The 12,645-nt window shown below is 41.7% G+C and overlaps 1 protein-coding gene across 2 annotated transcripts; it reads right to left on the minus strand.

Moving 5' to 3' along the window:
* Positions 1 to 3,378: 3,378 nt before the first annotated feature.
* Positions 3,379 to 6,264, minus strand: LOC147005224 (PRAME family member 8-like). 2 transcript variants are annotated; one of them, XM_085836232.1, is made up of 3 exons: positions 5,978 to 6,264; positions 4,944 to 5,534; positions 3,379 to 3,946 (listed from the first exon to the last, which is right to left on the minus strand). In XM_085836232.1, exons 1-3 carry the CDS (start codon positions 6,262 to 6,264, stop codon positions 3,379 to 3,381), a joined length of 1,446 nt encoding a protein of 481 aa, XP_085692358.1. The 2 variants fall into 2 exon arrangements, with proteins under 2 accessions (XP_085692358.1, XP_085692359.1); XM_085836233.1 differs by lacking the exon at positions 4,944 to 5,534.
* Positions 6,265 to 12,645: the final 6,381 nt, after the last annotated feature.

Genomic DNA, 12,645 nt, shown 5'->3' on the forward strand with positions numbered 1-12,645 from the left:
TATGCGCCACCACCGCCCAGCTAAGGTTTTTTATTATTTTGATTTTTATTTACTTATTTTTCACAGCTTTTATTCCATTCCTGAGCAGGAATAAGATAAAGGCAAGAGGGACACTAGCTCCATGTCAAAAAGAAATTTCTTGAATTTTCACAGTAGGTATTTATAAAAGTATATAGAATGATACTGAGTTGCTGCTCTGAAGTCTCAACCTGTATGGTGCTGAGAAAACAGTTATGAACATCCGGTTTAATGGGGTTCACAGATCCAGTGAATGGATAGATAAACACTCTAGGGAGTGAACTACATCGAGACCTTTCTTGGACTGACCCCGGCCAGATATTGCAATTGCTTTGGCAGACATACATAGTGATTATGTAAGAAACCAACAAGCAAACCTGCAACACACATGTACAAAAAACATTTGATAGACACTATTGCATATACCAGAAAGATTTTGCTGAAAGGACCCTGATATAGCTGTCTCTTTTGAGGCTATGCCAGTGCCTGGCAAACACAGAAGTGGATGCTCACAGTCACCTATTGGATGGAACACAGGGCCCCAATGGAGGAGCTAGAGAAAGTACCCAGGGAGCTGAAGGAAGGGGTCTGCAACCCTATAGGTGGAACAACAATATGAACTAACCAGTACCCCCACAGCTCATTTCTCTAGCTGCATATGTAGCAGAAGATGGCCTAGTCGGCCATCATTGGGAAGAGAGGCCCCTTGGTCTTGCAAACTTTATATGCCCCAGTAGAGGGGAATGCCAGGGCCAAGAAGTGGGAGTGGGTAGGTAGGGAAGCAGGGTGGAGGGGAGGGTATAGGGTACTTTCAGGATAGCATTTGAAATGTAAATGAAGAAAATACCTAATAAAATTGGAAAAAGAAAAAAACACATTTGAAATGTAATGAATTAAGGATAATGCCAAACTGGTAAGGTTTTATGTAAAATAGACAGCTCATTCCATGTGATTGTGTATGCACAAGTACTTTTTGCATTGTCAAACATGGGCCCGGAGAGAAGATGGCTCAGTAGTAAGAGTCCTGGCTTCTCTTCCAGACAACCAGAGTTTTCAATTCTACACAACCACCTGGCTAGTTTACAACCATCTATATAGGGTTCTGATGCCTTTTCCTGACATGTAAGCATACATGCAGCTAGAACAGGAACATACAGAAATAAATATTGAACATTGACAACCTCCTAATTTCTTCTCACTCAGCCATGGTGCAGGATGTCAAACTCTGGAGCCCAGAGCACCCTATACTATTGCTCACCAACAGAGGTCAAAGGACACACCTGAAACTCCACATGGTCTCTTCACTGAGACACACAACTGCTGTAACCTCCGCAGCCTGAAACCTGTTTGCTCAGGTTTCAGTGTTAGCTAGAAAGAGAGCATGGGGCGGAGCTCTGCCACTCCCACTGCCACCTTACTGTTCTGGAGTCAAACACGTGGTCACTTGCAACTTTACTCCAGGATGATTTGGCGGGAAAGGGCCCGTTCCCCTGCTTCATAACCAAGTGTCCAGAATAGTAAAATCAAACCTTGATCAGACTGTCTTGTTGTCTTGGTTCCATCTTCATCGTACCGCGTAGCATCCCCCCTCCCCCCACCCCACCCCCCCACACTTCTCTTGCAGATTCCAAGATGCCTTTCCAGACTAGAACCCAGACAGGTGAGCCGCTGGCCAGCCTCAACAAACTGCTACTGATCAACATCACGATTTTAATTAATTGAGCCATTTTTTATTTCTTTGTGAAATTGAGTCATTATTATTATTTTTATTTAAAGACTTCTTTGGCTAGGCATGTAGCTAAATGTGTATTATGAGGAGTTGTGCTTGTGAAAGCCAGGATCCACATAACCCAGAAAAGAGGGTCCTATCACCTGAAGACTGAGTACCTGTAAAGAACAACCTGATTATTTCCACTGAAATCAAACTTTGGTCCTCTGCAAAAGCAGCACATACTCTTAAGCTGTGAGCAATCTCCCTCAATATATGGCTTTCTTGTTTAAAGAACTTGAATGCATGTTTATTATTAGCAAATCTCAGGTGAGTTCACTGGTCCAAAGGAACAAGGCCAGAGAACTGAACATTCAGACAGGGAGTCAGGTTGTGGGGAAAGACAGAAAGAAGGAGCCTGAGAGAGGTTTGTTGTTTGTTTTCTTCAATCCCTTAAGCCAGCTTAGATGTCCATGTGTCCACCAATAGCTGATACCTTTATCCACCTTCCAAAGATCGAATTGTGACAGGCCTGGCATCAATGTGTACATTTTGACTTATCTCTAGAGGGCATCTGTTGCGGAGGTCTTAAGTTTAGCTATGCTATTCAATGCAGAAAGTAACAATGATATTTAAAGAGAACTCATGTTCTAAGTGATCAGTAAATACAGAGTAACAATAAATTATCTTATTGATAGTTTACCATACAGAAAGGGGTATAATGACTAGGCAGAATGAGATTTTTCTTTTACTTTTATTACAACTGAAGACTTAAAATACAAGTCTTTTTTAAAGTAAATACTTTATGTAGCAAAGGTACCTGCATAAGAGTGGGCACCTTTTTATACACTATGGGTACTTCATAGAGTTTGGGACTCCATAGGAATAGGGCTCTAGAGACAAGTGGCATAAAGACTCAGAGGTTCTTGTTAGTAAGCTCAATAAGGCATGACAAAAAGATCAGAATTTCAAAGCCAGAATGGAAAGCCTGTTTACTTTGCTCTATGTTGTCTTCCTACCTTTAGGCATCTTTCATGGGTCCAAGGTGCCTTGTGGTCTCAACATACTGGATATTAACCATCTGTGATCCTCTTAATCCCCCTTCACAAGATTTGTGTTTATCTTCCTCACATTAATGTAAATGTTTTGTGCACATAACTGATCAGCCACACAAAAGTGTTATACATGTAGCCCAGGCAAGAGACCAGGGAAAGATGTGCCAAGAAAACTTTAATTTTATACATGCCATATTGACCTGGAATTTTGCTTCGTTCATAAAAAAACAGTGTCTTTCCAATCCTGGACCCATTCTATCTTCCTGACACTGGACCTGGTAGTAAGGTTGGTAAAAGTCCAAGACCCCAGGGAGACATCATCCAGGTTTATAGGTACACAAAAAGCATCTCTGTATACTGTCTGGGCAGAAGCCACATATAAATGCCAAACTGTTTTTCTGACTCCATCATGCCCCTGGTCCAACAATCTATTGGAATAGTCCACATTTCTATCTAAGCATTCAGGGTCCCAGTCACTGTGTATCTCTTTACTTCTAACCATATGGGAAGTCTGAAGTCACAGTCTCTGAGCACACTGGATGAGAGATGTGTCCCAAGCATGTCATTTATTCCTATTTAGAAGTCCTGTATCCATGTTTATTGCAAACAAGAACAAAGTCTTGCCCCCTGGCCATAGACACAGGTCCTGCCACAATTAAGGCAGACATTTGTTGCAAAAGATATGCTCTTAGGCTCTCTTATGGCCCTCAGGGTATCCATGAGCTCCTGACAAAGTTGGACAAATCTTTCTCTGGAGACAATACCCAATGCATCATAGCACTCCAGAGGGACAGGGTATTGTTCCACATTCATCTTGCTCCAGTTGGCTGTGTGCTGTAAAAGGTCCTTCAAGATGGCCATGGAGAAGTCATTGCTGTAGAAGTTGATCTGGTTGAGCTGAGAGCATTGACTGAGTGCAGGTAAGAGGACAATGAGCTGGGAGTCCTTCATGCTACACCACTGAAAATCCAGAGACTCAAGAGTAACTGCCAGTTTTCCTAGGAGACCTCTCAGAGGCATTAGTTCAAAATCATATAATGTCACTCCTCTGATTTCCAGATTTTTTAACTTAAAAAGGTTGTGACAGCAGGAAAAGGAATCCAAGTCTGTCTGTGAAATTACGCAGTGAGTGATGGAGAGGGTCTTCAAGGGCGTCCTCAGGCACCTAGGGATAGAGGAGACCAGAGGGTTATATTTGGCAAGTGGTATTGTAAAGGTTTGGCTGGGATGTACACAGTGGTAGAATGAACCAAGTGCCCCAAGGTTATTTTAAATAAATGATCAAGGACAACATCTATGATGCTTCCTGTTGGAAACTGCTCAGCCATATCAATCCCACAGTTCACCCTTGGGCCTCACCCTCAAGCTGAAAACGAATTCATCACTTAAGCTAAGAAAGCACACAGAAGCTGGGCATGGTGTATGCCTTTAATCCCAGCACTCCAGAGGAAGAGGGAGGTTAATTTCTGATTTCAAGGCCAGCCTGGTCTACAAAGTGAATATCAGGACAGTCATGGCTATAAAGAGAAACCCTGTCTCCAAAAAAAAAAAAAAAAAAGAAGAAGAAGAAAGCACACAGAAGAACTTCCAACCCAAGAAACCCCCGACGGTATTTTGATATTTTCTGTGAACTCTGAATCTGCATTCTATCATTCCCTCTGCAGTCATGCTGCTTCTAATTTTCAGGCCATGTTAATACTCCTTGTCCCATACACTCAGTGCTACTTGGGCTCAAAACATTGTATCCGAGGGAACTGGGCAAAGATAGAAGGCTGTTCCCCCAGATCTGAGCATATAGCTCATGTTCACACTGTGCTGATGTGTACCCTGAAACCTTACTACACACTCCCCTTGCTGGTCCCTTTGCATTTGATTGGTTGGGCATGATTGATGAAGAATTACAACCCATGCTTACTAGAGCTGACCTCCTCTTTACACTAACTCACTTCTGTATTCCATGAGTGTTTATTGAGACACTGAATTAACTTGTAAATTTTCCCTTGTATATCTCAGTATACATGGAAACAAGACATAACTTTCAGAGTCTTATGAGTATCTAAATTTTGTTCCTAGTGAGTGGCAGGCATTATGTATCACTGATCCTTAAGAGAAGAGAGACAGATTTGCTTTGGTGACTGACCCAGGTCTCCATACTTGCTTACCCTAGGATCTGATTCAGGTGGTCTTTGAGAAAATGGACACGTTTCATGAAGACATGTTGGAGACAGTTGTATTTGGAAAACTGAGAAATAATCTTTTTGATACACTTGACTTTTGTGGCCCTTGTTATATTCATAATAGGGGAGGTATTCTTGTGGAGTGGTGCCAGCAAGACTTTTTCAAGATTTTTCATCTGCCCAAAGTAGGGAGCAAAATGTGCCAGCCGCAACAGAGTCCAGTCGGTATACAGTTCTAATTCTGTAATGTGCTCTAGATGAAAAACATTCATGATTTCTCTGATAACTTCATCTGGTGCATCCCAGATCTTCATCTTTGTACAGCAGAAATTTATGGACCCCTTTCTCTGCTTGGCCCAATTCAAGAAATATGTTTTTTGTTCATTGAATCGGGAACAGATTGTCAGATCAACTATGATCTTCAGACGCTGCCTCAGTGCATATCTGCGAGGGACCTTCACTACTTGCTTTTCATCCAAGGTCTCTGCATCAGAGTCACTGTCATTTGCATCGTCCCATTTTTCCCAGAAGACATGGTCCACATTTCTCATGTTGAGAACCTGAAGTTTTGGCCTCCTGTGGTTGAAACATATGAATATCAGCAGTCATCTTGCTACATGTATCTAAACTCAGCTCTCCTCCCTGCTAAGGTGTTTGCTTTTTAATCACCTGATATTCAAGGTGGACTCAGGCATGCTACAGAAGTTTCCTGGGCCTCTGTACAGTTGAATACTTTTCTTTCACTAAGATAAACAGTATTTCTCCTTAGTATTATTATTATTAGGAAGGCCAGGGATAGGCTCATTCTACTGTGAGGCTAAGTCTACTCTAGTCCATATTCAAGTCTAATCCATATCCATCTGTGCTCTCTACAAGTAAACAGTAGATTTCAAGAAACTTGTATCTCTGCTTGTTTATGCAATCAGAAGCATCTAAGACTTAGGACAAAGCCATTCTCCCTGGCAATGTCTACTGTGTTCTCTTTATACTCCCATATACAATACTTGGATATTGCTTACCTGGGGTGAAATTTTCTTGTCAATATCATATCTACTCCATCTAGCAGAGCTTGCAAGGTTTCCAGGTTATGTGTCTGTATCAATGGCCCCACAGGGAGATAGTGGAAAGGCCAGGCTGCCACCATTGCCTTTATGAGCTTGTTGAGTCTGCCAGCAAAGGCCTCTTGGAACAGTGGCGGGAAGACCACAGCTGGTAGCTCCTCCAGAGAGGATATGGCCAAAGCCTCATTTCTCAGCAGTGTCTCCCTTGCTAGCTTCTGGAGTGTGGGTGGGGTCTGACCACTCATCTTCTCAGATCTTCAGGAAGAAGGCTTCTGGGAAAGCAGTTAGAAAAGAATACATATTCAAGACAACTTTATAATACTTTCTCACCACCACATTAACCATTTAGTTTCTGAATTACTGCTCTAGAGTTACAGTGCTAGAGACATCAATTTATCTCTGTATCCTAAACTGGTGGTTTAAAGACAGATTCCCAAACTGGCATCATGGGAGCCTCTATAGTACTCTAATGGACACATAATTTTTGGGTCAAAATATTTTTATGTGTTACCCTTTCTTTAAAAAGGAAAGAATGAAAGGAAGCAAAATGGGAGAGATACCCAGGACCCAGTACAGATGACCCTAGCTGAAATATGGAACATAGAGGAGATAGAACTTAAAGAGGACACCCCAGTGGATATGCATGGCTCGTAATGAGGGAAGGGGCCACTCACCCATCTCAAAAATTTTAACCTAGAATTGTTCCTGTCTAAAGGAAAAACATGGAAAATAAATGGTTCAGAGACTGAAGACTAGGCTCTTGAGAGACTGGGATCTTGGGATCTATAAAATCAGCAGACACCAAACCTAAAAACTATTCCTTTTGTCAACATATGACTGTCCTCTGAGAGGCTGTGCCACCACCTTTCTAGGACAACTGCAGATACTCACAGGCAACTATTGCATTGAGCATGTGGACTCCAAAGAAAGATATAGGGAAGGATTTAAGGAGATATAGGGTATTAGAACCTCATAGGAAGAAAAACAACATCAACTAACTGGACCTCTCATATTTCCCAGGGACTAAGTATCCAAACAAAGAACATACATGAGTGGGTCTATGGTTCCTCATAACATATGTAGCAAATGGCTTATTTCAGAGAGGAGGCCCCTTGTCCTTTGGAGGCTTATTGTCATAGTGAAGGGTGAGGCAGGAGTGTGTGGGTAGGTGGGGGAGTAATGTCTTAGAAGTAAAGGGAATGCATCATGGGAGGGGGTTTGTGGAGGTGAAACCTGGAAGAGAGATAACATTTGAAATGTAAATAAGTAAAATTATCAAAAGGGGGAGGGAATGAGGAGAAAGAATGGGATGAGGAACAATTAAACAGCAGACCAGGAAGGGAATAATGACTGGATTGTAAAAATTAGTTGAAGAGAAATTAACTTTAATAATAAAAAGAAAAAAGGGTCTGGTGAGATGGCTCAGTGGGTAAGAGCACCCGACTGTTCTTCCGAAGGTCCAGAGTTCTAATCCCAGCAACCACATGGTGGCTTACAACCATCCGTAACGAGATCTGGCGCCCTCTTCTGGAGTGTCTGAAGACAGCTACAGTGTACTTACATGTAATAAATAAATCTTAAAAAATAAAAAGAAAAAAGAAACAGAAAAAACAAATAAAAAAACCAGACCAGCAAACAAAAAACAAAACAAACAAGTAAATAAACAATAATACAAAAAGTTCTTGTGTTGCCGATCCATACTGAATTCCCAGTAAGGAAGATAACATCTGTGGGCTCCTACTATGGACTTTCTGGCTCTCCTTGTTTCCAAATGCAGACCCTATCCAAAAAACACAGCTGTGTGAAAATGATCTAAAGCAAAGACCAAGGTAAGATATTTGTGTAACTTGCAATTGTAATTCCAGCTACTGGGCGTTAAAGATGATAAATGTTACATGGTCTACAGGGCTACAAAATGAGCCAGGGTCTCACAAAAACATGAAGACCTTCATTTCAGTGAAAGGAAATATGAAGGAATTAGTCAGAATGGTCTGATTTTCAGCTAACCCAGAGCAACATGCATACTAATGAAGTATATAACCTATCATAGAAATAGACTGGAGCCAGGCATGGTGGCACAGGCCTTTAATCCCAGCACTTGGGGAGGCAGAGGCAGGCTGATTTCTGAGTTGAGGCCATCCTGGTCTACAGACTGAGTTCCAGGACAGCCAGGGCTACACAGAGAAACCCTGTCTTGAAAACAACCAAAAAAAAAAAAAAATTTGGAGATGAGGCTAAAACTTTATTGGGAATGAAATCCAAGATCTTCAATATGTTTTACTAAAGAAACAGAAAATGAAATTTCCTCTACTATCTTGGAATTTAAAATGTTCTACATCAAACTGCTTAACCCTAGGGAAACCAATTACATACAAGTTCTGAGTAGTGAAGATAGGTCGCTGAGGCCTAGACAACCCAGGCAGTTATCCAATCTTCAGATCTCTGAATGTTTACTGTCCCCACTGAAGCCTCTCTCAATAACCCTTCCTATTGCAGCCATATAATTCAACCTCAAACTCGAATTGGATTAGATGGTTAAACTCCACCCGTTTAATTCTATATGTAACATCCAACCATTTCATTCATTGCATTAGAGCTTTCTGTGAGAATACCTCCATACCAAAACATCCCTCAAACATTTCATTTATTACTTAATAACACATCACTGAATTTGTGGATTTTTTCCTTTCATTTGCTTCATTATTACATAGTTTTGAGTTTGGTACAGGACTGGGTCTTGCTGTGAAGCCAGGGATGTTTCCAAACTCTAAGTTCTAGCAATCCTCCTGTGTCAGGCATTCTTCTTGTTGCTAGAATTAATGTTGAGAAACACCACACCTGGGCCAATTTTATTCCTGTGCACAAAGTCAATCTGATTTGCCTCAGATCAGGGTTTAATCTATTGCTGATAATAGACAGAAAATAATTCATCGATATTATTGTCACTGGATTTTGGACAAAGGGTTTTTAATAGACAGGAGTATGTTCTGGAGCTCAAGGCCTGAATTGGGTGCTTTTTCAATAAACTGCAGTAGCACCTACACAAAAGTTAGAGGAAGGAGCATGGTCTGATTCCATTAACAGTGTCCAAGTGTGCTGGGTGTGCACTCAGTTTGTAGGGAGCTACCCAGTATGCAGCCATTCCTCTCTCCAGCACTGTATGCAGCAGACATAATGGCTCTGCCTGGAAACTCACAGTTCAAGAGCTGGAAGCAGGGGAATCAATTCAAAGCCGTCCTCAGCCTTATTGTAAATAGAAGGACATCCCGAGCTTACATTTGAGTCTACTTCTAAATAGACCTAAAGAGAAACAGAAATTGGAGGGTCTGAGGCAGATGTTGCCTTTGGCTGCCAGAAAACAGATGTGTCAGGTAGGATCTGACCAGAATGCTTGCCCAAGATGAAATCAGGAGTGGGACATGTGCTGAAGATTTTGCTCCCCAATAATGAGCACTTCTATATTCTATCCTGAGCACCTACATGGTGTCTTGAACTGATCTGCAACTTGTTTCTGGAAACCTGAAAACTCCCTCTGACCTTCTTGGACCCCAGGCATTCATGTGCCGAACATTCACACATGCAGGAAAAACACCAAAACATGGAGAACAAAACCTTTTTTGTTTTGTTTTGTTGTTTTTTTGGGTTTTTTTTTGTTGTTGTTTTCCAAGATGGATGGATGTCCTGGAACTCACTGTGTATACCAGGCTAGCCTTGAACTCAGAAATGTGCCTGCCTTTGCCTTTCAAGTGTTGGGTTGGGATTAAAGGCGTGTGCCACCACTCAAGGCTAAATCTTTAAGAGAATTAAGTTTGTAAAAGGAATGGTGGCAAACACCTTTAATCCCTGTATTCTGGAGGCAAAGGTAAACAGGGCACAGTAGATTCAAGGCTAGTTTTATCTAAGTAGCTAATTCTTAACCAGTGAAGCCTATTGACTAAGGGTGTGTTTTACAATTAAGGCAGAGCTGGGTGGGGTAGCACCTGATTTTAATTCCAGCACCCTGGAGGCAAGGAAGGAGCTGGATCTTTAGACCCCAGACTGATCTACAGATTAAAGTGTGGGACAGGGAGGGCTCTAAAATAGAGAAACACTCTCAAAACCCAAACCAAACCAAATAAAAACAAAATCTAGTTAGGTGAGTGATGCTACAATAGGCCTTTAATCTCAGAATTGAGGAAGGAGATGTAGGTGGACCTTGGAGTTTGAGCTAGTCTGGTCTACACATTGAGTTCTGGATCAGCCATGTCTGTTAAACAGAAACTCTGTCTGAAAAAAACTAAAAACAAAAAAATGGAACAAAAAAGTGTTTTCTAAGAAAAAACTTTAAGGGAGCTTACTTAGTAGGCTGTGAGATCCTCAGTGATCAATGGCACTTGATACCAAGCCTGAATTCAGCAATGGGACCCACAGGTTTAAGGAGAGAAACCACTTCAGCTCTAGTGGTTTCTAGACCACCAACACATTTTTGGGATCTGGGAAAAATATGAGGACGTTGATGAAGTAAAAGACCTAGGTAACTGTTACATATTGGAATATGACAAAACAAAGAAATGGAGGATAAAGAGCCAATGAAAAACCACAAGGAATACATATAGATACAGGACAGGATCACACATACAAGAATCCAATAAAAACACAAAATTGGTAGCCCTAATATATGAGCAAAGGACCCAAAGGGGATAAAAACTCTATAGAAGTCCAACAGCGTAAATTAACCGGGACCTTTTGGGCTCTCAGAGACTGAAACCCCAACCAAAGAGAACATGGGCTGGGCGTAGGCCTCCCCACACAAATGTAGGAGATTTGTAGCTTGGTCTTCACATTGGTCCCCTAACAACTGGTGTGAAGGCCACTTCAGAAGCCATTGCCTGTTTGTGGGGTGTGTTCTTCTAGCAGAGCTGCTTTGCCTGGCCTCAGTGGGAGAGGATATGCCCTGCCTTAAAAATACTAAAAGTACCAGGGTGTGGGGATACCCAGGGAACTTCCATGTACTCAGAGAACATGGTAAGAAGGTACCTAGAAGTAGTGTACTAGGGTCTGACCTCGAAAAGAACAGTTAGTGGGGGATGTAAGGTAAATTAAAAAAAAAAAAAAAGAATTAAATTAAAAAGCAAATCCAAAAAAATCCAAAAGAGGTCTGAGGAAACATTATGAGACCTAGGACCCCCAAAGAGGCCTCTGAGTTCACTTTGTGTTGGCCTGTAGATCTGCCCATGTGAATGAGATTTGTACCCTCAAGGAGAGTCCATTTGAGAAAACTATTTTTTCATTTGTAAATGGTTTTCAATAATTTCTGGGTTTGGGATGGGAGCTTGTGTCTACTTTTGTCTCAACACTGATACCCCATGTGGAATAGACCCACATAAGCCCTGAGAATTCTACTTTAGTCTACTTTAGTCTCTCTCTCTGTATTAGTTCTCCTCCTTTTAAGATGCTCTGGCTTCCTTGATGTTCACCATTCCCTCTGACTCTATCCCTCTTTCTTTGTTCTCTTCTACAGGATTCCCTGAGCCTTTCCCCTTTAGGTATGAATCATCCAAGGTCTCTGTGTGAGTGTGTGTGTCTGCATGTTGTCCTAGTGCTTATTAAGTCTAGGAAAGGGAAGAGGATTCCAGAAACACTGAAGCTAAAGGTAGTTCCAAGCCACAATCACACTTGTGTTCTGCAAATATCAGGTATACTGAAAATCTCCTAATCCTAGAGATTTTCTCTTTGCCCATTAAACCCTGATCATCTCTCCATGTCCAGTGATACTTCCTTTCTAAAACCTGCTCCAACTTTTTAGAATCATTGATGTCATGTCTCTCCCTGACACACTTTTTAACTTGTTTTGGAAATATTTTAATATAGAACAGGCTTGCCTCACATTATCTATTACAGCAAAGATACCATTGGATTTATGAGCCTCTATTCAGACTCACATGTTCTGGGAACACAGGCATGCCCCATTTGTCTAGATCGTGCAGTGATTTATAACCTAAAATGTGAAAGCCAAGCAAGGACTGTACTACTGGAGTTACACCACAGAATTCCCTCCAAGGTGGATGAAGGCATCCTCCTGCCTCTGCTTTCTGAGTGTTACCATAGTAGAAGATTGGCAAAGCATGAAGCTCACCTCTTTATTCCAGAACTGATAATAACTGTAAAATGTGATCAAGGCAGCTCTGTCAGGCAATAGGGTCTCAAGGTTGGGAATGATGATTGAAAAGACAATGACCATTAGACAACATATAACATGACTCCAAACAGTGCTAAGGCTGAAGTAGATTCACTTTTCTCTAGTCTGCTTTTATACCAATCTAAATACATGCAAAGTATACAGTCAGTTTTAGGTCAAGGAACAAACAAGGCAATAAACAACGTACAGAGTAAGGGGTCCCCAATGGAGATGTTAGTAAAAGAACTGGAGGAGCTGAAAGGGTTTACAGCCCCATAGGAAGAGCAACAATATCATCCAACCACAACCCAAGAGCTCCCAGCGACTGAAACACCAACCAAAGTATCCACATATAGGGACCCATGGCTCTAGCTGCATGTATGTCAGTGGATGGCCTTGTTGGGCATCAATAGGAGGAGAGGCCCTCAGTCCTGTGAAGGCTTGATGCTCCAGTGTAGGGGATGCCAGG

Source organism: Mus caroli, unplaced genomic scaffold (genome assembly GCF_978045245.1).
Source record: "Mus caroli unplaced genomic scaffold, Mus_caroli_1 scaffold_4, whole genome shotgun sequence".
NCBI classification, from domain to species: Eukaryota; Metazoa; Chordata; class Mammalia; order Rodentia; family Muridae; genus Mus; species Mus caroli.

Coding starts and splice junctions, on each gene's coding strand:
- LOC147005224 (XM_085836232.1), bottom strand. CDS start 6,264: ATGAGTGGTCAGACCCCACCCACACTCCAGAAGCTAGCAAGGGAGACA. Junction 5,535..5,977: donor ACAAGAAAATTTCACCCCAG/GTAAGCAATATC, acceptor TTTCAACCACAG/GAGGCCAAAACTTCAGGTTC. Junction 3,947..4,943: donor CACCTGAATCAGATCCTAGG/GTAAGCAAGTAT, acceptor CTCTATCCCTAG/GTGCCTGAGGACGCCCTTGA.